Raw genomic sequence first — 24,349 nt, 5'->3', positions numbered from 1 at the left:
GCTTGATGAATTTGGGCTGACGACCTAGATACTTGATATTACCACCCGAACCAGAATACTTTCCTGTTAGAAGATGTTGATCCTAAATTGGTTAAAATAAATCAAGCAAACTAAAAAAGTAAAACGAGCTCAAATCAAACATAGCTTCAAAATAAAAATATAAAATTATTGTAGTCCTACGTCAACTATGCGGTCGTGTCTTGGATACCACCCTCCTACTATTTTTTTTCGCTCATGATGATCATGTTTTTTTTTGACATTTTGGTCTGCTTTCTCATCACTTTTGTTACCCTGTTTTCCTATTTTTATCATCGTCATTTTCTACGTTGTCTTTTCATCCTTTTTGGCCTCTTATTTTTTCCCTTTTTTGTCAACATTTTTGTGGAAAATTTTGCCATTACAAGTTCTGTCACATCGTTTGTTTTTTTTTTATCATATTTCTCCAGTTTTACCGTTGTATTTATCGTCTCTTCAACATCATAAATTTCGATGATGCTCAACATCTCCGTAATTAGCATAGCATTGCTCATTTTCATTTTGTCATATTTTTGCCATTATTATCAACATCAACAAAAAGTCGTGATTTTCGTTGTCATTTGCATTATTATTTTTGTGTTCAAATTTGTCATTACGAAATCATCATTCTGGTCACAGTTTTTTAATCTGTTTTAATGTCTTTTCCATTTTTTCAGGGACATGTTTTATAATCATTTTTATTATCATATTTCACTTTTCATTTTGTCATGATTTGTGCTGCTATTTTTGTTATAGGATCAGAATTCGTGAAACGGATCACTAAAAATCGCGATGTCTGATTTTTTCACATAAGTATTAAAAACTTCAAGAGTTTCACTCGGGAAGTTGATTTTCCAATTTTTATTGGATTTGAGTAAGTTTACAAGTTGTTATTGTCATTTGAAATTTAGGTCGAAATTGTTTTTAAATAGACATAGCTTTAAAAATATTGCATCGAATTTAATGAAATTTTCACAGCAGATGCATCCTGAGTTGTTGTTTACGAAAATATTTTTTTTTTAAGAAAAAAATATTTTTTCAATAGTAACTATTTAAAACAACATGTTGAAAATCTATGTTCTGGGGCACTGAAAAATCTGAAAAAAATCACAAGTATTTTTGACAAAACTTCGAAACTGCCCTGAAAATTTCGCGGTGGTGATATTTTTTTATCAAAAGATATGGGCCTTCAAAGTTGGTAACAAGCGCATTTTCAAGCGAGAAGCGAGTGAGCAGTACTACTATTGACAATCCCAGTTTCAGTTATATGCAAAAATTCTGTAAGGTTTGTAAAATTAGTTTAATAGAAATGATTTTTAGTCGCAAAATAGTCAAAATATGCTTAGTCTGTTACCCAACTTTATGCCCCTTACAACTCTGAAGCCTACCTACACATTTTACTAAAAAAATAATGCAAAATTTAGTTAGGGGACAACCGTACAGAACGCATCAGCGGGTTAAGATCGCCCGTGCTATTACTTTTAGCCATTATGGTGCTCTTTTTGGTATGAAAACTGAAGAAAACTTGGTTTAGGAGCATTTCTCGCTTGAAAAATGCGTTGCGGCACTAACTTTGAAGGCCCATATCTTTTGATTTAAATATATCACCACCGCGAAATTTTCAGGGCAGTTTCGAAATTTTGTCAAAAATACTTGTGATTTTTTTCAGATTTTTCAGTGCCCCAGAACATAGATTTTCAACATATTGTTTTAAATAGTTACTATTGAAAAAAAAATTTTTTCTTCAAAAAAAATATTTTCGTAAACTACAACTCAGGATGCATCTGCTGTGAAAATTTCATTAAATTCGATGCAATATTTTTAAAGCTATGTCTATTTAAAAACAATTTCGACCTAAATTTCAAATGACAATAACAACTTGTAAATTTACTCAAATTCAATAAAAATTGGAAAATCAACTTCCCGAGTGAAACTCTTGAAGTTTTTAATACTTATTTGAAAAAATTAGACATCGCGATTTTTAGTGATCCGTTTCACGAATTCTGACCCTATAATTTTTGCCAACATATCCGTCATTTCTGTAATCGTTCTCGTCACTTTTCTGTCAAAATTTTTATCATCATATTTCGTTTTTCGTTAATTTTTTTCTTCATTTGTGTTATTCTATTATATTTTTTGTCTATTTTTCATTTTTTTTTTAATAATTTTTATCACTTTTTTTCTATATATGCTTTGCTATTTTTTCGTTATCAATTTTGTCACATTGTTACTCTTTGTCATCAGCTTGAACAATATTTTTGTAATCTTTTCTACTGTTTTGACGACGTTTTTCCGTCTTTCATGTCGCAATATTCATAGTTTTTCTTGTTATGATTTTTATTATTAATTTTATCATAATCTTTATCATCCTTTCCGCCTTCGCGTTTATCATAGTTTGAGTCTCTATTTCGTTTTTCTCATGCTTGAAACTTTCTTAAAGTCTTTTTTTGTCGTTATTATCGTTTTTTGCTCTCCTTTATTGTCGTTTATTTTTTGATATTTTTGTCATCTTTTTTGTCACCATCTTCATCATTATTTTGTCACCTTTTGTCATTTTCTGATTTTGTGATATTCACTATCATTTGAGCCAATTTCAACACCGGTTTTGGCGACATTATTTTTTTAGTTACTCTAATGTCATTTCTGTCACTCTTTTATCAGAATTTTCCGTAGATTCGGCCATAATTCATGCTGTTATTTCGGTCACTAATTTTATCCTTTCTTTTTTGTAATTTTAGCCATCGTCCATGTTGTCATTTTGTTTGTTTTTTTATATCAGTGTTTTGTATATTTTTGTTATCATTCTTCTTGTTATTGTTGTTATCATATTTTGTTCTTTTTATTATATTTGTCTTCTTTTTTTTTCAGGATTTCTATCGTCACTGTTGTCCTTATTTTTGTCATTATTTTAGTTTCCTCCATATCGACATCTTCTTCATTGTTTGATTAGCATTTATTATAACGTTTTTATTGTTTTTTTTTTAACCTTTTTTTTGGTATTTGTATAATCATATTTGTCCATATCTTCGTCGTTATTCTTGCCATAATTTTTATGTCAGTTTTGCCGTCTTTTTTCTTTAGTTTTTTCCAACGTCATTTTTTATCTCTCTTGTCCTTATGTTTATCCTTATTTTTGTCACCTTGTGTCATTTTCTATCATATTTAGTATTCCCACTATTTGTTGTATTTTCATTATTTCTGTCGGTTTTTTTACCTTTGATCTTCATTCTTGTTGTTATGTTTGTTACTATTGTTATCATCGTTTTCTTCTCGTTTTCTATCGTCATTTTTGTCATGTTTATTATTACTCCATTTTCATTTGTGTTTTTTTTTTTGTAACTTTGGTCATCGTTCCTGCTGTTATTCAGTTGGTTTTACCGGCATTTTGGACATTTTCGTTACAACTTTCGTTACCCTGTTGTAATTTTGCCTTTCTTAGCAGCTTTTTTTTTTTAATTACCCTTTCATCGTCATCCATTCCATCGCTGTTTTCATTATTTTTGTTTCTTTCTATGTCGTCGTCTTTGTTACCTTTTTTGTCACCTTATTAATTTTATTTAATAAAAGCTTTTACCTGTTCTGCTATTATTGGATTAACTTTTTATTCCATATCTTCCTTTTTATTTTTGCCATGAGAAAATCTATATTTTTGCCGTTATGTTTTGACGACATTTTTCCATTTTTCCTCTCCTGAGTTTTTTTCATTACAATTCTTATCATCAGTCAGTTTTTTTGTCATTATTTATATTTCAACATTTGAATCTTTCTTGTTACATTTTTTTTAAATTTTGCAGTCATTTTTGTTACATATTTACTATCTTTTTTCGCAATTATTTTCGTCATCATTTTCATTTTATTTTTGACATCACGTTTGTCATATTTTTTGTCATCTGTCGGTCAGCTTTCGGATAGTTGAAAGGGCCATACTTGCCGTCATTTTTGTCGTCATATTCACCATAAAGTTGTTCATCTCTTTTGTTGTGATTTTGTCATTATTCTTGCATTTACTATTTCATCATTTTTGGTTTTTTTTTTTTCAATTTTCAATTTTTTTTTCATTTCTTCTAATATTTTTATTATTATTGACCTTCATATTTGTTATCATTTATCATTTATCTCCCAGATGGTCTCGAGGTACGATGCTGGCCTAACAAGCCAGTTGTCGTACGTTCAAGTCTCGGCTCGGGAGAGACTGTCAGTGTCAGTAGGATCGTAGCACTAGCCCCGCAGTTGTCCTGTACACTGAATGGTCGGCTGCGAAGTCTGTGTATAAATAAACAGAAGGTCGAGTTCCGTATCGGAATGTAGCACCAAGGCTTTGCTATTTGTTATCTATTTTGTAAATTTCATCGTCTTTTTTATCTACATTCTTGAGACATATTCACTATCTCTTTTTGCCATTATTTTTATCGTCACCTTTTAGGCAGTATCCGTTATTTTTTGGAAAATAAACTGGCTGTCATTTTTGTTGCCATACTTATCATAATGTTTTCGTCTCTTCTGTTTTAATTTTTGTCGTTATTTTTGCATATTTTATTTTTTAGATGTTTCCATTTTCTTTCAAAAAGTTTCTTGTAATGAAAATTTAATTTTAATTTATTTTGCTTTCATATTTGTTACCATTTCTGTCACTACAATTGTGATAAATTTTGTAAATTTCACCGTCATTTTTATCATAATTTTTGTCACATAGTCACTATGCTGTTTCGTCATTATTTCTTTGGTCATTTTGATCGAAGTTCTTTGCTTCATTTTTCACATTTTTTTCGTCAGGGACGCCATAACGTTTTGTTGAAATTTTTGGCGTTATTTTTGTATATGTTTTTCTTTTTTCTTTTTCATCATATTTTTCCTAGTCATTGCTGTCTTCAACTTATTGCTGTTTTTTGCTCACGATTCGCAACAGTTGTACCGTCACCATTTTTAAAATTTTGCCGTCATATATCTAATAGTTACTGTCATCAATGTCGTCTTTATGTTGTCAATTTTTTTCATAATTATTTGTGGGAATTTTACTGCTAAACTTATACTCATTTTTATCGTCCCTCTTCCCGTGATTTTGGTCATAATTTCTGTTGTTTTTTTTTTCAGTCATCTTTGCCACTTTTTGGGATATCTAACCATAGTTGTCATTTCATTGTCATTGTTGTTATCATTTTTTATTCGTGAATATATTGGATTTCACGACTTTTCCTGAATATCTTTATTTTATTTTCAAGCTTATTTAATAGTTTTTGCACGCATGATTTCTTGACTTATTTGAGTCTTTTAACCTTATATTTTATGTTTTTAATTGATTGAGTTTGAAGAATTAAATAATCTCCTTTCTATATTTTCAATATAATTCCGTCCCTAAATTTATTGAATGACTTTTAAGATTTTTTCATGGATTTGTTTTGTAATCCTCTAGGCTGCTACACAACTTCGAATTTTTTTTTGTAATAATTAGATTTCTGGCGTTTTTCAGGTTTCTTGGATCGCCCGGTTTTGTAGGACTACAATCTTGAATTAGTAATAAAGTTCATTAAATTTCAAAATCTGCCCCCATTTAGTCTTCTCTCGGTTCATCTTCCATTTTATGAAACTCTGCTTTTACCTTACTATATGGCGACCCTGACTCGTATGATGTCTTTTTCCCTTTATGTCATTATTTTCAACGATTATTCTCGGGCTTAACCCTAGTTTTTACCCGTTGAAAATTTTACACGTCAACATTCAAGCTCATCAAAGTAAACAATGTATGTAGTCAGGAAAGACTAAAATATCTGAACTGTAAAATTTAATGCAAACTTGGAAAATGATACCGCATCCAAGCGGGAGTCATTTCTGTTACTGATTTTATCATAATTTTTAGGCTTTTGCTGCATTTTTTTCTGTTCTTATTTTCTCATCATTTCTGACATTATCTCGTTATATTTGTCGTGATTTTTGTCTTCATATTTGTTTTTCCTTTCTTGCATCATTTTCGTCTTTTTTGCTATCATTTTTGTCGTTTTTGTTGTTGTCATTTTACTCATCTCTTTGGTCTCTGGTTTTAGCCATAATTTCCATCATCGTTTTTCAATATTTTTTTTTGCTGTTATCTATGATGTTTTTTCCGTTTTCTGTCGTCATTTTTGTCATCATTTTTCTCTTCTATTTTTGTTATCATTCGTGACGGTTTCCTCAAAATATTGTTTCCCTTTTTGTCGTCATATTTGTCATCACCTTTTCGTCATCATTTTTGCCTTTTCTGTTATCTTTGCCATTATCTATTTTATTAATGATAAAGAAATAAAAAAATTAAACTTCATTTATGTGTTTTGTTATCATTTACTTTATCATTTTCATTTTCTTCACGTCATCATTTTTGTCAGTTTGCCGTAATTTTCATCATCGTTTTTAACACCGTAATTTCACTTTTTTTTCAACTTTTTGTTTGGAAATTCTTAAATTTGTTGAATGAATTTTCAGATGTCTATGGAAATTTTATTTTGTAAACTCCTAAGCTGCTACCCTTTCTTTGTCTTTCTATTTCTGAAATTAGACTCTTCTCGATTTTTTCCTTTCATCATTTCTCATTTTCAATTTCTTTTCGTTGGTTTTTTTTTGTTTACTGAGCTTACGATTTTGCGTCAAAATTAACTGGTTTACTTTTTATGACTAACTTTTTTTGAGTAAATTTGTTTGTGCTTTTGTGACTGGTTTGGGTATTAAATTATTTTTTTTAAATTTTTGTGCGCTCATCAAGATTCAATCTATAATTTTCATGACTGATTTGATTATTTTTATATTCTAGTTTCAATGTTTTTCTCTTAGTTTGATTGGATTTCTATTACTGGATAAATGCCTTTCATTTCAAAACCTCTAATTTTTGTATGGGATCCGATTCCAGCCCTCCTAAATCTCCATTTAATTTATTAAATTTTATCAATTTCTTGTTTCTTTTTAACTTAATATTTTACTGTATGGCGACCCTGATGGTATGTTGCATTTACAAGCGAAAGATTTCCGAGAGGCATTCAGTTTCTGCTCGAAAAACTGAATACCATAATTTAAAAGATTTTTGTTCTCTGTAAATTTGAAAAAAAAAATCAATTATTCATCATAATCGTTTAGATGGCGACCCTGGTTTGGGTACACTTTCAATCTACTTCACTTTTTTAATTCTATCGATTTCTCTTATCACTTTTCACGATATGCAAATACATAAGGTTCACATAAGCACTGATGAATTGATTCAAATAAAACAGTTTAAACTTCAATGTATGGCTCCAGTTTTACAAAATATGAAACAAATTCCAACTCAATAACAATTAAACCCTCTGAAAAAGACCTGTTAAAATTGCTTGCCATCATTTCTCTCACTCGAAAAATCACCACAAACCTCCTTCATTCTTCCACTCAACTTGTAGCATAAATTGAGTCATATCGAGCATCGCAACCATTCCGGCCAATTCTGGCTGAACGTATCATTCACGAAGCACACGGAACCATCATCCGTACCTTGCACTGGCAGCAGTCAGCAGCAAGGATTCTCAGCAAAAACTAAACGCACACGCTTTTAATCGTCGCAACGAAATACACGGACGACGGCAGCACGAGAGCCCCACCGAAACGACGAGCTTTCGCATCGTTTGCGCGACCGCCATGAACCTTTCCGGTAGTGGTTTCCGTGAACGGCGGCGGCGGACGTGCAGATAATTATTGTCAATTATTGACGATGGATGCCTGACCTGACGCATTCTCTGGCTCCTCTGGCTGGTCTGGATGGAACGGTTGGCCTGGAACCCGTCGACGCACAGAGTGGACGATCCACAAGGCAGCATGCCGTCGAACAAGCCGCGAACAAGTGTGAAATTATTTTCAGCGGACCTCAGTCCGTCCGTCCGACGGCCGGTGGATGACACGCGTTAAACCTCCCGGTCATCGCCGGAGGCACACGGGAATTTATTGGGCTATTTTGGTTATTTTAATTGGCTTTGTACGTGGGTGCGCGAAACTGATGGGCAAATCGTGCCCTCGCTCGTGCTAAGCAACGCTCCTGGTGTGGAACAGCGCAAACTGTTCTAACGTTTTACGGGGCCACATTCACACAGAGATTCCCTGTTTTGTTGAACGCTTCACTGCATCCTGTAAATTAATATAGAATTTAATAATGAAACCTAACCCCTGAATCGATGATGTTCCGACCATTTGTCGACAAAGTGCGAACAAAAGATCAGAACGCATCCTTGCTGACAAATTATTACGGGCAATAAATTTAATAAGCCCACATCGTTTCCGCCTGCTTGGATCGAGAAGGGGCTCTAGGAGTTTCTCGCAGCTACTAGAAGTGAGCACATCTTCATTTCTCCCACCCCTTGGGTGTCGTGTTCGTGTCATCAAAGTAGGCGATTATTACGGGGTCCGCCTGGTTTTATTGTTGCTCTTCGCCGCCCTACCGATGATGAAAAAGCAGAAGATGGTGGCAAGCCAATTTGCATCTCACATCTTGACAAGAAATCGCCCATTAACTCTGCGGAAAAGCACTCGCGAGGAAAAGAATATGATTTACGACGCTGCGACACTTCTATTGTTGTTTGATCGTGTTCCGGACGGATGTGGAAAACCCCCCTCCGTCGAGAGGGCGACGAAAATCGATTGGAAAACTTGCCCCTTCTTGGTCTGTGTCGCGCAAAGTTCTCAATCGTTTTGTTGCAAAGTTGGCGCACACACCACATTTTTAGTCTAATCGCTTTATGAAGGCTAGAATATCAATAATCCAGTGGAGAAGTAGGCTCAAGGGGTAGTGGAGTGGTCGAGAAGTGGAAGCCGAGGGTCACAAAATTAAAACCGATAACAATGGAAAAGGATCAGCCACAGCACCGTTTTCGAGGCGATGGAATAAAGGACGACGCTGTGCCTGCCTGAACTTCGGAGCTTACACGGGTTAACGCGAGAAACACACTGAGGGTGAGCGAGAGAGACAGAGACAGAGAGAGAGAGAGAGAGAGAGAGAAAAGGGGGGATAATAATAAAATTTCTGAATAATAATAAGAACATCACCATAATCGTGGCGAATTCCGTCGTTCACTCTAGATTCGTCCGGAAAAGCGATTACGAGCCGTGTGCGGGGCAGCGAAATACATATTGCTTCTGGTCGGGTGAGGAGAGTTCTCGAGCGGAGGATGCTCGATGTTTAGGAATACAGTGAGCCGTTTGCTAGTTTGGTGAAATGGATTAAAAATCAATTTCGGATAAATTTGAAATTGAATCATTTTAGGTTATTGTTTTTTTTTTTTTTTGGATTGAACACTTTGAGAGAAAAATCTTCCCAAATAAGTGAAATTCGTATGGAAAAAATCCAATTTTATTTCTCAGTATCACTTCAAATGACATAAAATTAAGAGTTCTTCAGAAACCTTTTTAACTAGTTATCAGTCTATTACTTAAGAGTTATTTTAGAAATATTTACTTCGGAATCATCTTTAAATCGGTATGTAGACTTAGAATTTATAATTGCTTGAGAATCCTTTGAAGATCATTCAAGAATTATTTTGGAATTATTTTGGAATGATACTATCATTGTAGAATTTTGTTAGAACCATCACTAGAGAATCACTGTAGAATGTTTTTGGAATCGGCTTTGGAATCGTTTCGGAGCCATTTTAGAATGATTCAAGAATCGTTTCAGAATTCTGTTAGAATCTTTTCATGATATTTTTCATTTCAGGATTACTGTTGAATCATTACAATGTAGGTATTTTAAAATTTTCTAGATAAATTTTCCAACATTTTCAGAATCTTTTTAAAAAATATGAGAGTTATTCTACAATCATTTCAGAACTATTCGAGAATAGGATTAGAAATATTTTGGAACTATTCTTTGAACCTTTTAGAATTATTCAAAAATAATTCTAGAATCAATCGAAAATTTTTTTAGAATTACTCTAAAACAGTTCTAGAATCATACAAATGAAAATAAAAAAGAGAGCTTGTGAAACTATACTCGTTTCTTCCAGCTTAAAAAAAAAATAAATTGCTAAAAAGGAATTAATTTACGATCAAGTTTGGAACTGTTTCTTACATTGAATTTCCAGTGATTGCTATACCTTTCTAGGAAAAAGGCAAAAAACGAAACGATCCCTTGGTAATTTTTGCTTTGATTCCAAAATTCTCGTGGACTTATTTCAGAATTGTTTGAAGTTCAATTTAGAAAGGTTTTCAGAACTATTTCAGAATCAACTAAGAATCATTTGAGGATTAGAATGGAATCATTAATGAATAATTTTGAAGTAATTTTGGAATAATTTAGAAATAATTTAGAAATCCTATAAAATCATTTTGGACTTATTTCAGAATCATTTTAGTTTTGATTTAGGTTTTTATTTAGAATCAGATCAAAACAATTTTTGAATTGCTTTGAAATCATTACAAAACATTTAGGAACCGTTTGAGGATTACTTTGGAATCATTTCAGAATTACATTAGAATGATTCCATAAATATTTTTAGAACCTTTTCTAAATCATTCAGGAATCATCTAAAAATCATTTAGAAATCATTTTAAGATCATTTCAGTATCATGTTGGATCCATTTTTCATTTCAAAATTATTTCTGAGCAATTTAAGGATTATTTTTGGATCATTCTAGATTTTTTAAGTCATATAATAGTAGTTCAGAATCATTTCATACTCTTTGTGGAATTATTTCAGAATCAATTTAGGGTCGTTTTAGAATTGTTTTCGGAATTATTTTAGAATCAATTGAGAGTCATTTTAGAATAATTTTGATGATTTAAGAATCCTTAATCAGTTCAGAATTATTTTTGGATTAGGCATATTGAAATCATTCCAGAACCATTAAAGTTTCATTTCAGATCCGTTTCAAGATCACTTTGAAATCATTTCAGAATTATATTGGAATTGTTCTACAAAAGTTCTAAAATCCTTATGAAATCATTGTGCATCATTTTAAAACCGTTTCGAAATCATGTCAAGCTTATTTTAGTATCTTTTTGAATCCATTTAGAATTAGTCTATGAACATTCCAAACTCATTTCGGAGCCATTTTTATTTTTGAATCATTCCAGGATTCCAGGAATCATTTGAAAGTTATTTCAGAATCATTTCAGAATTTTTGTGGATTTAATTTGGAATCAATCAAGAATCATTTTAAACTTATTTTAAGATCATTCCACGTTCTGTTAAAATTTAAAATCATTTTGAAATAGTTTTGGAATCATTTCGGAATCCTTTTTGAATTATTTTAGAGCGTATTAAAAATCATATTGGAATTATTTTACCATTTTTTGGAGTCATTTTAGAACCTTTTGAAATTATTTTGAAATCAATTATTAATCGTTCTAGAGCAATTTTACAATTATTTTGGAATCATTTTAGAATTGTTTCAGGATTGTTCTAGATTCAGTAAGAAATGTTTTTGAATCATTATATAATTATTTACAAATCATTTTGAGGTGATTTTTGATTTTGAAGTCTTTTTGGAATCATTATGGAATCGATTTTGAATCATTTCAGAATAATTCAGTGCAAATTTAGAAACGTTTTAGGATCATTTTACACTAATTCTTGGATTAATATGGAATCGTTTCACGTCCGTGTCGGGATTCCGTTGCACAGTGGTCCAATAAGGCAAAAAGTGGAACTTAATTCCATTGCGCCTTTCACCTTCATCCTAGCTTAATAAAGTCTTCAGAACAATTGTTTGTATGAATGACCCGCATACTCTAAAATTGTCAAAAAGTATGAAAAGTTTACTATACTAAAAATAAAAAAATAACTGTTTTGTGTTAAGAAACAGAAGAATAGTTTATTCAGCAAAGTTGTAGAAGATTCAAAAATATGAAACTTTGTCGAACAAATGAAAATCCTCTCTTCTTTTGGTACAAAGTTATAAAGTATATTATATGAAACTTTCTTGAAAGTTAGTTTGTGTACTTAACTTTTGTTACTTGCATTTTATATGAAAGTATTGTTTAGAGGAATAGTTAGGGCACACAAAACACACATTTTTCCTTACAAAGTTATATCTTATTTTAGCTTATTTTTTTGATAACTTCAAGAATGTATAGGTTAAAAAGGGGCAAGTGGAATCATGATGTCAATACTTTACCTTAAAGTTAAGCTAATGTACCATAAACTCCTTTAGGTTCCATTTGTCCCAATCCTCCCATATTAGAGTACGGCGAGCATATGTTACAGTAGGTTTTCATATATCCAAAATACTAACTGTTTTGTGTTAAGAGATAGAGGAATGGTTAATTTGGCAAAGTTTTAGAACGGGCAAAAATATGAAACTTTGCTGAACAAATAAAATTTCTATCTTCGTTGGGTACAGAGTTACAGAGTATATTCTATAAAAGTTACTTAAAAGTTAGTTTTTTGTACTTAACTTTTGTTAAATACATTTTACAAGAAAACGGTGTTCTAAAGAAGCATTTGGGCATACAAAATACACGTTTTTTCTGAAGAAAATACATCTCCAGGACTTTTACTTACAAAGTTATAGCACATTACAGCATATTTTTCCGATTACTTTAACAACGTATAGAATAAAGATTAGGTGGATTGGAACAGATGGAACTTATAACAGTTCTGAGCACTCCAGCTAATCTTCGAGAAAAAGTATTAACAACATGGTTCTACTTGCCCATTTTTACTTTATACGTTGTTAAGGTTATCGAAAAAATAAGCTAAAACATGCTATAACTTTGTAAGGAAAAGTCCTGGAGATGTGTGGCCTTCAACAAAAACGTATGTTTTGTATGCCCAAACGCTTCGTTAGAACAACGTTTTCTTGTGCAATGTAGCTAACAAAAGTTGAGTGCAAAAAATTAACTTTTAAGTAACTTTTACAGAAAATACTCTGTAACTCTGTACCCAATGAAGATAGGAATTTCGTTTGTTTAGCAAAGATTCATATTTTTGCACGTCAAAAACTTTGCCGAATTAACCATTCCTCTATCTCTTAACACAAAAAAGTTAGTATTTTGAATATATGAAAATCTACTGTTACATATGCTCGCCGTACTCTAATATGGGTGGATTGGGACAAATGGAACCTTAGAGAGTTTAAAGTTCTTCAGCTTAACTTGTGAAAAAGTATTGACATCATGATTTCATACGCCCCTTTTTAACCTACACGTTTTTGAAATTATCGAAAAAATGAGCTAAAATACGATATAATATAATATAATAATAGTCTTTGGCAAAAATGTGTGTTTTATGTGCCCTAACAATTTCTCTGAACAATACTTTCGTGTAAAATGCAACTAACCAAAAGTTATGTACAAAAAACTAACTTTTAAGTAAGTTCCATGTAATATACTTTATAACTTTATACCGAAAAAAGATAGAGTTTTCATTTGTTCAACAAAGTTTCATATTTTTTGAATTTTCTACAACTTTGCTGAATAAACTATTCTTCTATCTTTTAACGCAAAAAAGTTATTTTTTTATTTTTAGTATAGTAAACTTTTCATACTTTTTGACAATTTTCGATTATGCGGGTCATTCATACAAACAATTGTTCTGAAGACTTTATTAAACTAGGATGAAGGTGAAAGGCGCTATGGAATTAAGTTCCACTTTTCGCCTTATTGGACCACTGTGCGTTGGGATCATTACAGTATTATTTTAGAATTTCTCTAGAAATATTTACAATCCTTTTAAAATCACTTTGGAGTCATGTTTAAATATTTTCGAAATTATTTCGAGGTCATTTTAGAATCATTTAGGATCCATTCAAAATTATTCTATAACAGTTTCGAAATAATTTCAAAATCATTCAAGAGCTATTTAAAAATCATTCTTGAAGTGGGTTCAAAAGCTTTACCAGTTTTTATGTATCATTTGAAAAAAATACATTTTCTGAGCAAAACGTGATTCATAATAAATGTTTATCATTGCTTTTTGATTTTTAAATGTAGAAAAAAAACTGCTCGAAATGTTTTAAATGACAGTTTGCTTATGTACGGTATATAGGCGAAATATTATTTAAGACATTTCGAGCAGTTCTTTATTTTTCATTTAAAAATCGATGGACAATGATACACATTTTTTGAATATCACGTTTTTTCGGAAAATTACACTCTTTCAGCTGATACTTTAAGACCCAACTTGTAAAAATCATTCAAAAGTTGTTTCAGAGTCATTTTAGAGTTCATGTGAAACTATTTCCGAATCATCAAGTTCAACTTAGAATTGTTTTCGGACTTCAATCAATTCGAATCAATCAACCATTTTAGAATTATTTTAAAATCATTTAAGATTCAATTTTGAATAAAATTAGATTCATTCAAGAATAATTTTGGAGTAGTTTTGGAATTATTTGGAAAACCTTTCGGAATCATTTTGAAATTATTTCAGAATCAGAAATCAGTTTAAATTTAGAATAATCATTTTAAAAAACCATTTCAGTGTCATCTAAGAATCATTTGTGAATCCTTCTATTAAACTTGTGAAATTATTCCAGAATCAAAAATGACATAAATTGGGAATTGTTCTAGAATCAATTTAGAATCATTTTTAAATCATTTTAAAATCATTATAGATTTTTTTAATAATCTTTAGAAATCATTTTGGAATTATTTCGGAATCATACTAGAATCTTTTTAAAATCATTCAAATAGTGGAGAATCGCTTTTAAATTGTTTTATAATCATTCTGGAATTATCGTTTTAAGACTCAAAAAGCATTCAAAATTCAGTTTGGAAATATTTTAGAATTATGTCACAATCATTAAAAAAACATATTCGAATCATTATATCATTATCATAGCATCATTTTAAAATCGTTTGTAATCATTTAAGAATTATTTTAAATCATTTGGAAATCATTTCAAAAAATATTAATGCTGAACATTAGTTTAGAATCAATATGGAATCCCGTCCCGTCGGGATGCGGTATATTTTTCCAAATCTGTATCATATTATAAGCCGTTGTTAGAAATAGAAATTTAGTTCGAACAATATGGAATCATTTGAAAGTTCTGTTGGGATGATAATAGATTCACTTCAAACTATTCGAAAGTTGCTTCCTAATCAGTATGGAATCATTTGAAATTCAGTTATTTTGGCATCGTTTTGGACTCATTTTAAAATTTATTTCTTTATTCAATTTGATTATGTGACGCAATTCAGCTGACAAATGTCTTATTAAATGTTGTGCGGTAAAAATTATAGAAGCGAGGTGTTTTTGGATTTTTTTTTTTGAATATAAGTTTTCCAAATCCAAACAAGATTTCCACAACAGAAAAGGTACGACTACAGGTATTCATTAGTTCGTTGCATCTAAATGTAGTACGCTAGAAGTTTCGTTGCTGGCAGCGCGAAGAATTCGTTGTGAAGCCTGGAAGTCAGCGTTTCGGGAAGTTATTTTCGTTGTTTAATATCTTGGCGATAAATATGGCCTGTTGAATTTTCCTTCGACGTTGCAGTGTCTCAAGGTCGAATAGACAGCAACGATGAGGATCCCGCCAAGGTAGATCTCTCAGTGCAAATCGCAGACACTTTTTCTGCAGACGTTCGATACATGGACTCCACTCTAGCTGATGAGGACTCGTTCAGAGTCCTTACCAACGAGCAAACAAGCGTTTCCAAGCAGTGGGGATCTTTAACCCTTAAATGCGCAATGTTGTTTTAAAACAACACTACTAAAAACGTTTTAAAATATACGTATTTTAGTATTTTTCAGAAATATAATTCATTAGAACAGCTCTCTAGACTCTAACGAAAAAAACTTAACAGCTGGAAGTACTGTATTTGAATGTTTGGTTTTTATTTTTGCTGTCAAAATCTCGGAAACGAAAAAAAACATGGCGAGATTCCCGACTGGTGGTGACTGTCTTTGAAAATAAATTTTAAAATAAGGTTAGTGAAAATGTCTGAATTATCAGTAATTATACTAACAAAAGGTCAAGTTTAAAGTTACTGTCAACAAAAGTAATTGTTGAGACTTTATTCTGCGATAAAGTCACAGTGTTGTTTAAAAACAACATGGTAATATTTGCACATTAAAAAGTAAATCTTTCAATTTTTCTATGCATATTGGTTAGTTTTAAGGCAGTAAACCTGTTAAACATAAATTTTATGTTTTTAGATGATTTTTTAACGTCGCGCGCCTTTAAGGGTTAAAATCTCGAGCAATTTTTGTGACAAATCCAAATTGACGAGTAACTTTTGAGATAACAGCGAAGCGATGTTGATAAAAAGTGAGCTCAGCCTCAAGTAGGACACCGAGGTCGTTTACTTGGTCTACTCTCTTGAGGACATGGTCGTCGATTTGATAGTTGTAAAATATTGACTTGCTTTTTCGGTGGAACGTCATAACTTGACATTTGGAAACACTAAGGACAAGCTAATTTCGTCGACACCAATCAACAAACGTGTTCAACGGCGCTACTTAATATAATTTCAGATCATCGGCATACAGCAATTTGCAATCGACTCCAAGCAGCAAGACAATGTCGTTGAAAAAAAACCAGCAAGATTCCAAATTGTTACCTTGAGGAACACCGAATAAGTTGGTGAGCTGTGACGAGAAACAGGACTCAATCTGCACACGAAGCACTCTGTTGCACAAATATGAACTGAGTCGTTCCGTTAATTTTCAAAAAGCGACGTGCTGACGATAGCCGTGCTCTTTTATTTTAACCACCTATTGAGCATAATAACTGGTAAAATTTGCATATTTACTAAAGTACAAAATTCATTTACAAAAAACCAAACCAACCAAAATCCGAATACAAGAGACGTGAACTCGTGTCATGTTCACTTACGAATTTCCATGGGTCAATTAAAAAATGCGAACATTTAAAAACAGTTTGTCCAAAAGCTAGAGAAATCGTAAATTGGCAAAATGAAGGAAACGAATATATATTTTTCAATCCCACTCGCGACAAATACATGTTTGACTACACAATTAAACTATTGACGTTGTAGCGAAGCGGATTACCAAACTAACAGATTTCATAGTTTTCTCCAATTGATTCTGTATTGGTGTGACGCATCAGTGTTAGTGAGATAGTTTTCTTTGTTAGCTGTAAGAATTTTTTGTTAGCTGTAAGAATTTCGAACAAGAAATAAATAAACAGAGATGAATTCTACTCACACTATCTTAGGTGGCAATGATGATAATGTTCGTTAGATCTTGCTTAGAGAACTCAATAGACAGCTTTATTTGTCTACTAGTTTGTCTACCCGCCAGCGAACGGCGGCGGCGCTGCAAGCGTGCCTAATTCACTTCCCGTTAGGTGGTTTTTGTGTCCGGTCTAACTGATCACAAAACAAACAAAAGACTTGCAAAATATGACGATACTCATCTTGCCCAGAGTGGTCCGGCTATTCACTTTTCCACTATTCTAGATAACAGTGTGTCCTGAACTTTCCGATTTCACTTATTACACTATTTTATTTCGCGGGAAACAGGTTTTATGGGTAGAATTTTTCATAGAGGCAATACGCGCACAGCACTTAGTTGGCCTTGTTACCAGCTCAGTCACTATCTAAATAATTGAGATTATTTTCTAAGCTCGTTGTGTAATACCACTGTGTACAGTACTAAAAACTGAATTTACAAACTTAAAGTTCATGCGGAACTTTCATTTAAAAAAATTGAAACGGTATAAATCGAGCGAACACGTTTTCACTGATGACTAGACTAGAACTAGATTAGATTTTATTTTTTTCCCCTCTAATAACGAAAAAACGAAGGAAGGGGTCATTCAAAAATTATGTAAGGGTTTGGGGGATGAGGGTGGTATCCAAATTTCTTACGAATGCTTACGAGGGGGAGTGGGAGATTCGAGAAAATCTTACGTAAGATTGTAAAATTTAAAATATAAGCAAAACTTACGAAACTAAAAATAAATAAATTTAGTTGAATTATTTCTCACTGAGATCTTAACAGTTGAACCTTGGGAAGGCGTAAATTCACCTTAGCCGAATGATTACACGCAAAAGCTGGAGTGTGCGTAACCAGATCATTTATGAGCGAAATTAGCGCATTTACTGATTAAAATTGGAACCAGTACAACGCATGTGCGTTGGTCATAACGCATTTGATGCTCTAGCGTATTTTGAATGTATTGCGCAGCTCCAAACCACTACACTTATAAAGCATCAGCCGATGTTCAGAAGGTTGGCATCGTTAAAACAGTGCAACCAGCAATCAATACTGATAAGTTGGGTACTGACTCCATTGAAGAAGTTATTGTCTGATCGATTCACTTTCATGAATCAGGTCATTTGAAAACATTATTCAATCATTAACAATAAACAAAAACATGCGATTAGTCTAAAACATTTTGCATTTAATTATGACTCTGGTTTCATTCACATGCATTCGGTTCTGCGTTACTGGCACCAGCGTCAATAACTTCCGCGGTAACGATGCTCGCCATTGGCTGTTTCGGTTGCTGACGATTTCTAGGGATGCACGAGCCGTTGATACGCACCGAAAAAAAATTTCGAAAAAAGTTCTTACGTAATTTGTGAATGTCGCCGAAGAGAAAAAATGAACATTGCCTGATAGTGATATATTTCATAGTCCTGGTGGTTATTTTCAGTTTCAAGCAAAAATGCTGGAAATTTTCAGCCCTGCTTGAATAATTTCTAAACACTGAAGTCTTTTTTACGCGAGGATACGAAGCGCGTAAAAAAATACGCGTTAACTCCGAAATCCGCGTAAAAAAACGCAAAAAAAAATTTTTTCACAGGTTTTTAATTATTTCTGCTAAATACTTTCGAAAAAGAATCAACAGCAACAAGAAAAATATAAAAAGGTTTGCCCAAATCAGTGAATACTCAGTAATTCGATTGAGTATACTCATCAGACACTCTAAAAAAACGGTTTGAAAATGAAATTTAATGCCGCGTAAAAAAAGACTTTATATTTAAGACTTTAAGACTTTATTTTTTATCTATCGTTTGTCGGAATCCTACCTTGTCTTCCTAACAAGCCATTTTATTTTTTTCGAAATCAGCTTGATTTTTTGGTCAATTTTCAGTTCTTCTTCAATTCGTTAAACCTCCAATTTCCAACAACGATAAAGAACTAAAGTCAGAAATTTCCCGAACAACCAGATCGGAAAACTCGCCCAGCATCCTTCACAACGACATTCCGCACTGTATCGAGTTGGTTACTCCTTTGGCTTCTCAATACATTTCCCCGTCTTCACCACCGCTCGCTCATCCTACAACACAAATCCACCTCTCGCAAGTAATGTGTTGTAGTAAGCACCGAGACGTGGACTCGTGGAGGATCCAATAACGTCAACAAGCTCGAACCCAAGCAACCACCCGAAAGGATGACCGCCAGGAGCATTCAGGCCAGGCTAGACCAGGCAAAAGTTTTCTCGTAAGCGGAGAGTTCCTGCCTTTGGTCTCCGACAGAAGCAAACCGACCGGCTTCTAAACATATTGTTGTCGGCTGATGCCCGGCAGGATGCGAATGTAGGGGGTAGGCGGAGTTTGCAGCCGGGAAACTATGCCAAGAATGTGCAATTAGTGAGCCCGGCACACATATATTAATACATAGAGCGAGAGAGAGAGAGAAAGAGCTCCGACGGACGGAAAGTGAGATGGGTTCTTCCGACCGTCGTCGGTCGGTTGGTCGTTCGGTTGGGTTTCATTCGAAGAAGCATTGTCATCGCCAACGGCAAGCATATCAGTAACGTTCCTCCAGGACTTGACTCTCCGGTTCCGACTTCGACACCGGGACAGAAGATAGGGCCAAGAATCGAGAGGCAGCTACTTGGCACTAGTTGTCTGCCGAACGTCGTATGGAAAAAGCAACGATAAAATATCCCACCCCACATCCCGTATTCTTCGGATCGTTTGTTCCGTTCCGTGCTAAAAGCTTCACTGCCTCGAAATCGGCCAGATAGATGGCGTATTATGGGTGATGTTTATAGGAACACACATATATTTACGGAGATATGCTGCCGCACTTTGCCCTTTCTTCGGCGGGTCTTTGTTTAGATTCTGACTGGCTTTCACTCTGCTGTAAAGGCACACACAGACACACACTCACACAAGGACGAGAGCCGGTGCATTGTTTCTCGCAAAGCAGCCCCAATGTAGGCACTCCGATTCGAGTGACATCTGCTGGATTTACACTGTTCACTGGACGGTGCTGGACTCTTTCTTCTTACCGCCTGCTGGACTGGATGGACGGCCGCTTTTGGCCAGCGTGCACGGAGTCCCGTCCATCGGAGGAACACTGTTCCGGTTGGTCGTTCGAGTCCCCTCCTCAAAGCCGTAGTATAAATCTTCTACGGTGACTTTGGAAATGCATGTTTTGTTCATTAAAATTTATGCCTTTTGCGAGTGAGCTTCCTTGTGATGTCTGACACCTTGCCGAGAGGGTCCCGGTGGTCGGTTTTTCTGACCGGCTAGAATTTCTTCGCTTGCGAGAATTCGGTGCGTTTTATTGCCGAACATAGACGACTTGCTGTTGCTGCATTCGTCATCGGGGCGGGCGCTGCGTCTGGCAGGAATCTGCAGAGCCAAGCTATTTCAATTAATATCGAATTCTAAGCAGCAAATAGCAAACATTACCAACACCCGAGAGAACTGGTGGCCAAGTTGGGTGCAAACTTGCTGTGCCCCTCAGGTGCTCCACCGGCAATGATCTGACTTTCGTTTATTTTGATTGCCATAGGCTCTGGTCGTACGAAGGCTCTTCTGCGTAGGTTAGACCTTTCGTCAATAAAAGGGGTTTGCAAACAATTTTACGATGAAAGTCGAGTTCAGAGAACATGGATCGTCCTCGATTTGAATTCAATTTTCTGTTTGCAATCAGCTTAGTTTTAATTGATGCATTGTTAAATCCTCAAAGTTTTTCAACTTTTCAATTGAATAACAAAAATGAAACAATAATCATCATGCTAAACTCAACACGACCGTACGTGCGTGGTGAATTAGCATCAGCTGTCAAAATGACACAGGTCTGTGTCGCCGTAATAACTACGCACTTGTATCACCTCCCACGCTTCGTGTGCATCGATCGCCGATTTCTGGGGCACAACCAGCGAAGACGGCCGGAAAGCGGACGGAACAATAATTAAAATTAAAATGCTTAATCGCGTCACTTTCCCGGCCCGGATTTTCACTTCTCCAGCAGCAGGCACACGGAAAGTAAGTAACACAGGAAAAAGGATGGTGGCGATAAATCTTGCGTTTTTTCTTGCCTTTTTTTCGAAAAGTAGAAAGGACACGACGAGTTTCGGCTTCGGCCTCGAAAGAAAGAAGCCGAGAAGCAAATTACTGCTATTTGCCTGCCGGTTTCACGGGGATTCGACTTTTCTTGTCGCCGCTTCTTCTTTTTACCCGTGCGGGCCGCGGAAAGTTTGCCGGTTCTGCAGTCCAAACTCTCGGGAGGCAGTCAAAGGCAATGCCCAGGCCCAGGAAGACGTTAATGATAATAATAACAATGGTGACGACAGCGGAAAGAAGTGGAGGGGAAACAAGACGTCGTCGGTGCGCGCGCGAGTGCCGGCAAAAGGAGAAAGAATTTTCCTCATCTTTTGTCACGCTATCGTTCATTTTGGATTGGAAGAAATTAATTAGTGAGAAAAGTGTCCCTCCGGGCGACTGACGGTAGCAAAGGGAAGGTACAAGGAGCAGCCTGAAGTTACTTCTATTCAGAAGAATGGCATTTTTTCCGTCTTTCGCATACTGAGTGCGCTAAGGCTGACCTGGTTGAAGTATCCGTGAATGTCACCTCGAGACTCTTTTTCCGCTCTAGATTTATGAGCGTCGAACGGCTTTAAAATTAGAGAATATTTTTTGGTAGTAAAAAAAGAACGATAAAAAGTATTAATCGTGAAAACTCACTACGCCAATCATCTGGGAAGCATCTGTTGGTGTTACCTTGACTAATAAGATTCATTTTCTTATTTTTTTTACAGGACGCAACGAACTGATAGCCCGCTACATAAAACTGCGAACCGGAAAGACGCGAACACGGAAGCAAGTCAGCTCTCACATACAGGTTCTGGCGAGACGGAAACTGCGAGAATTCCAGGCCAAGATGAAAGTGGTGAGTATAGCGCGTTCCAGCTGTCAGTGGCGGCGATCCTCGCTTTTGAAGTTTCGCGCTCTGTAAAAAGAAACGCACGCTGATTACTGTTCTGTTATTATGACCTACCGCAAATTGACCGGACTGTTTTGTTGTTGATCACCCATTCCGCATCCTCCACTTCCAACGTCGGTTTGAATCCTTTCTTTCCCGTGTCGCAGGACCACACGATGATGGGCCCGAAGGAGAAGATGTTTCCGGGGCCCATGGCCGGCATGACGAGCGCGCAGATTGTCACGGTAGCAGCAGCAAAGGGGCTAAGCCTAGCGAGTTCTACGTGCCTTCCGTATCCCCACCACCATCATCACCATCACCACCACCCGCATCCCCACCATCCGCACCTCCTGTCTCCCCACCAATCGGCACCTCCACCGCCACCACCTCCACTAGTGCAGGCAGCGCCACCGCATTCTAGCGTAAGAGAACTTCTAGCAATTATACCAGATCTGATTGTCATTCGTGTTGATGTTGTTGCCATGACGCTACTACTGCTGCTGCTGCTGCTGTTGCTATTGTCACGTACTACTGCCTGATCACAAATGCTAGATGTCACGTTATTTGCGGCTACTAACATCGAACCATCCTTTTTCTAAGAGCAACACAAACTAACCGAGGAAAAATCATTTGATAAATGTCACACCGAAATTCACCACCCTTTTTGACAGCTTCATTGCCACAACAAAATCACACACATTTTTTACCGCATGTCGGATTGCAGAATCGCGAACAACTTCATATCGCACATTTTTGTCCATCAGCAGCGCGCACCCCGGATTGAATCCGTTTACGGCGTTGTGTTGCTGTCAGGGTATGGTTAACTCACAACAAAACAAAAAATTGCATGAAACCCCTTCACAGAGCTGATTGACACATCAACATTTCAACTTCCACCTTACAAAATGTTTTTATAGAACCTTTGCTCTCTTCTCTGTTTATTCAGCATTTCAATGATTTTTACTGCTCATTTCTATTCAGACAACTAAAAAATACAATCAGGAAAGAAAAAAAATAATCCAAAATAGAGCAATAACCAAAACAACAAAAAACTGAAGATGAGTGAACTAAAATATATTCTAAAAATAGTTCGCAAAATTCGAAAAAATAACAAAGCCGAATTTTAAAAATAGTTGGAGAACTAAAATAACTCTTAAGAGTTGCAAGATTGAAAAATGAGTAAACTCATAATTCGGAAAAAAATATAGAGCTGCGGAAACGAAATTGGCAACTTAGACAAATTTCACAGAGATGAAAAAAGCTTCAAAAAATTAATAAAATATTTGATGGATAAACTAAAAATCCTGTTGAAAAATGTTACAAAAATGAGAAATAATAAAAAAAAACCCGGACACTGGGGAAAACCAATAAGGAAATCAGAAAAAAATTAGAAAGTTTATGAATTATCTCTTGCAAGAATAATCAGAAAAGTGTGATAGAGTAAACCAAAAAACTTACGAAATAAAAACTGGGAAAGCAAAAAATATAGAAAACTGAGAAAATATCACACTGTGAAAACAAAGTATTAAATAGCTGTTAAAATTGAAAAACCTTGAAGAAAAAAATTAAGACTGAGAATATAAGAAAAACAGAAAATGGATGAATGGAACTGAGTTGGGAAAATAAACGGAATCTCAATGAGTTAAGAACAAATAAACTTCAAAGGTCGGCAAACTTAAGAAACTGAAAATATTAGATGGATTAGCGAATTTAAACATACTCAGAAAACACAGTAAAATGAGAAAAAGATTGAAAAAAATTCAAGAAATATAGATAGCATCCAAGAATCAAAAAGATCAGTAAAGAAGAAATAGAGCAAGGAAGACGAAAAGTATCTTAACCTTCACGGTTGACTGGTGAGAAAAAATATCACAAAGTTCAGAAAATTGAAAGCTATTTTTTTTTTGTAAAACATAATATTTAGCATTTTAACACTAAAAATGTCAAATTTTTACTAAATTAGATACAGAAGAAACTCCAATTTAGAAATCTAAAAAATAAGAAAACTGAAGAAATCAGTAAAAAAATAAAAAGGGAGGAAACTGATTTGAGAAAAAAGTGGAATCCTAATGAACTAGAAAAATAGAAAATTTCAGGTCGGCAAGCTAAAGAAACTGAAAAAAAATAAGTGAAAAAAAAACAAAAAAAAAAATAGAGAAAAGTAAATAAAAAAATCTTGGAATTGTTGTTCTGATTGCTATAACTTTCTAGGAGAAAGGCAAAAAGGTATTTCAGGAACATTTTTACATAAAGAACTGGACAAAAACAAATCTATT

At 34.4% G+C, this 24,349-nt stretch overlaps 1 protein-coding gene across 1 annotated transcript in view; it reads left to right on the top strand.

The window, feature by feature from the left end:
- Positions 1-24,349, top strand: part of LOC129718990 (protein scalloped) — a 362,904-nt gene that overhangs the window by 312,507 nt on the left and 26,048 nt on the right. The window contains exon 4 of the mRNA XM_055670289.1: positions 21,910-22,040. Coding sequence (XP_055526264.1) covers positions 21,910-22,040 — 131 coding nt within the window. The remainder of the gene's footprint in view (positions 1-21,909; positions 22,041-24,349) is intronic.

Source organism: Wyeomyia smithii, chromosome 1 (assembly GCF_029784165.1).
Source record: "Wyeomyia smithii strain HCP4-BCI-WySm-NY-G18 chromosome 1, ASM2978416v1, whole genome shotgun sequence".
Classification (NCBI taxonomy): Eukaryota; Metazoa; Arthropoda; class Insecta; order Diptera; family Culicidae; genus Wyeomyia; species Wyeomyia smithii.
The sequence above is the reverse complement of the archived record's forward strand: the minus strand, read 5'-3'. Positions and strand labels throughout refer to the sequence as shown.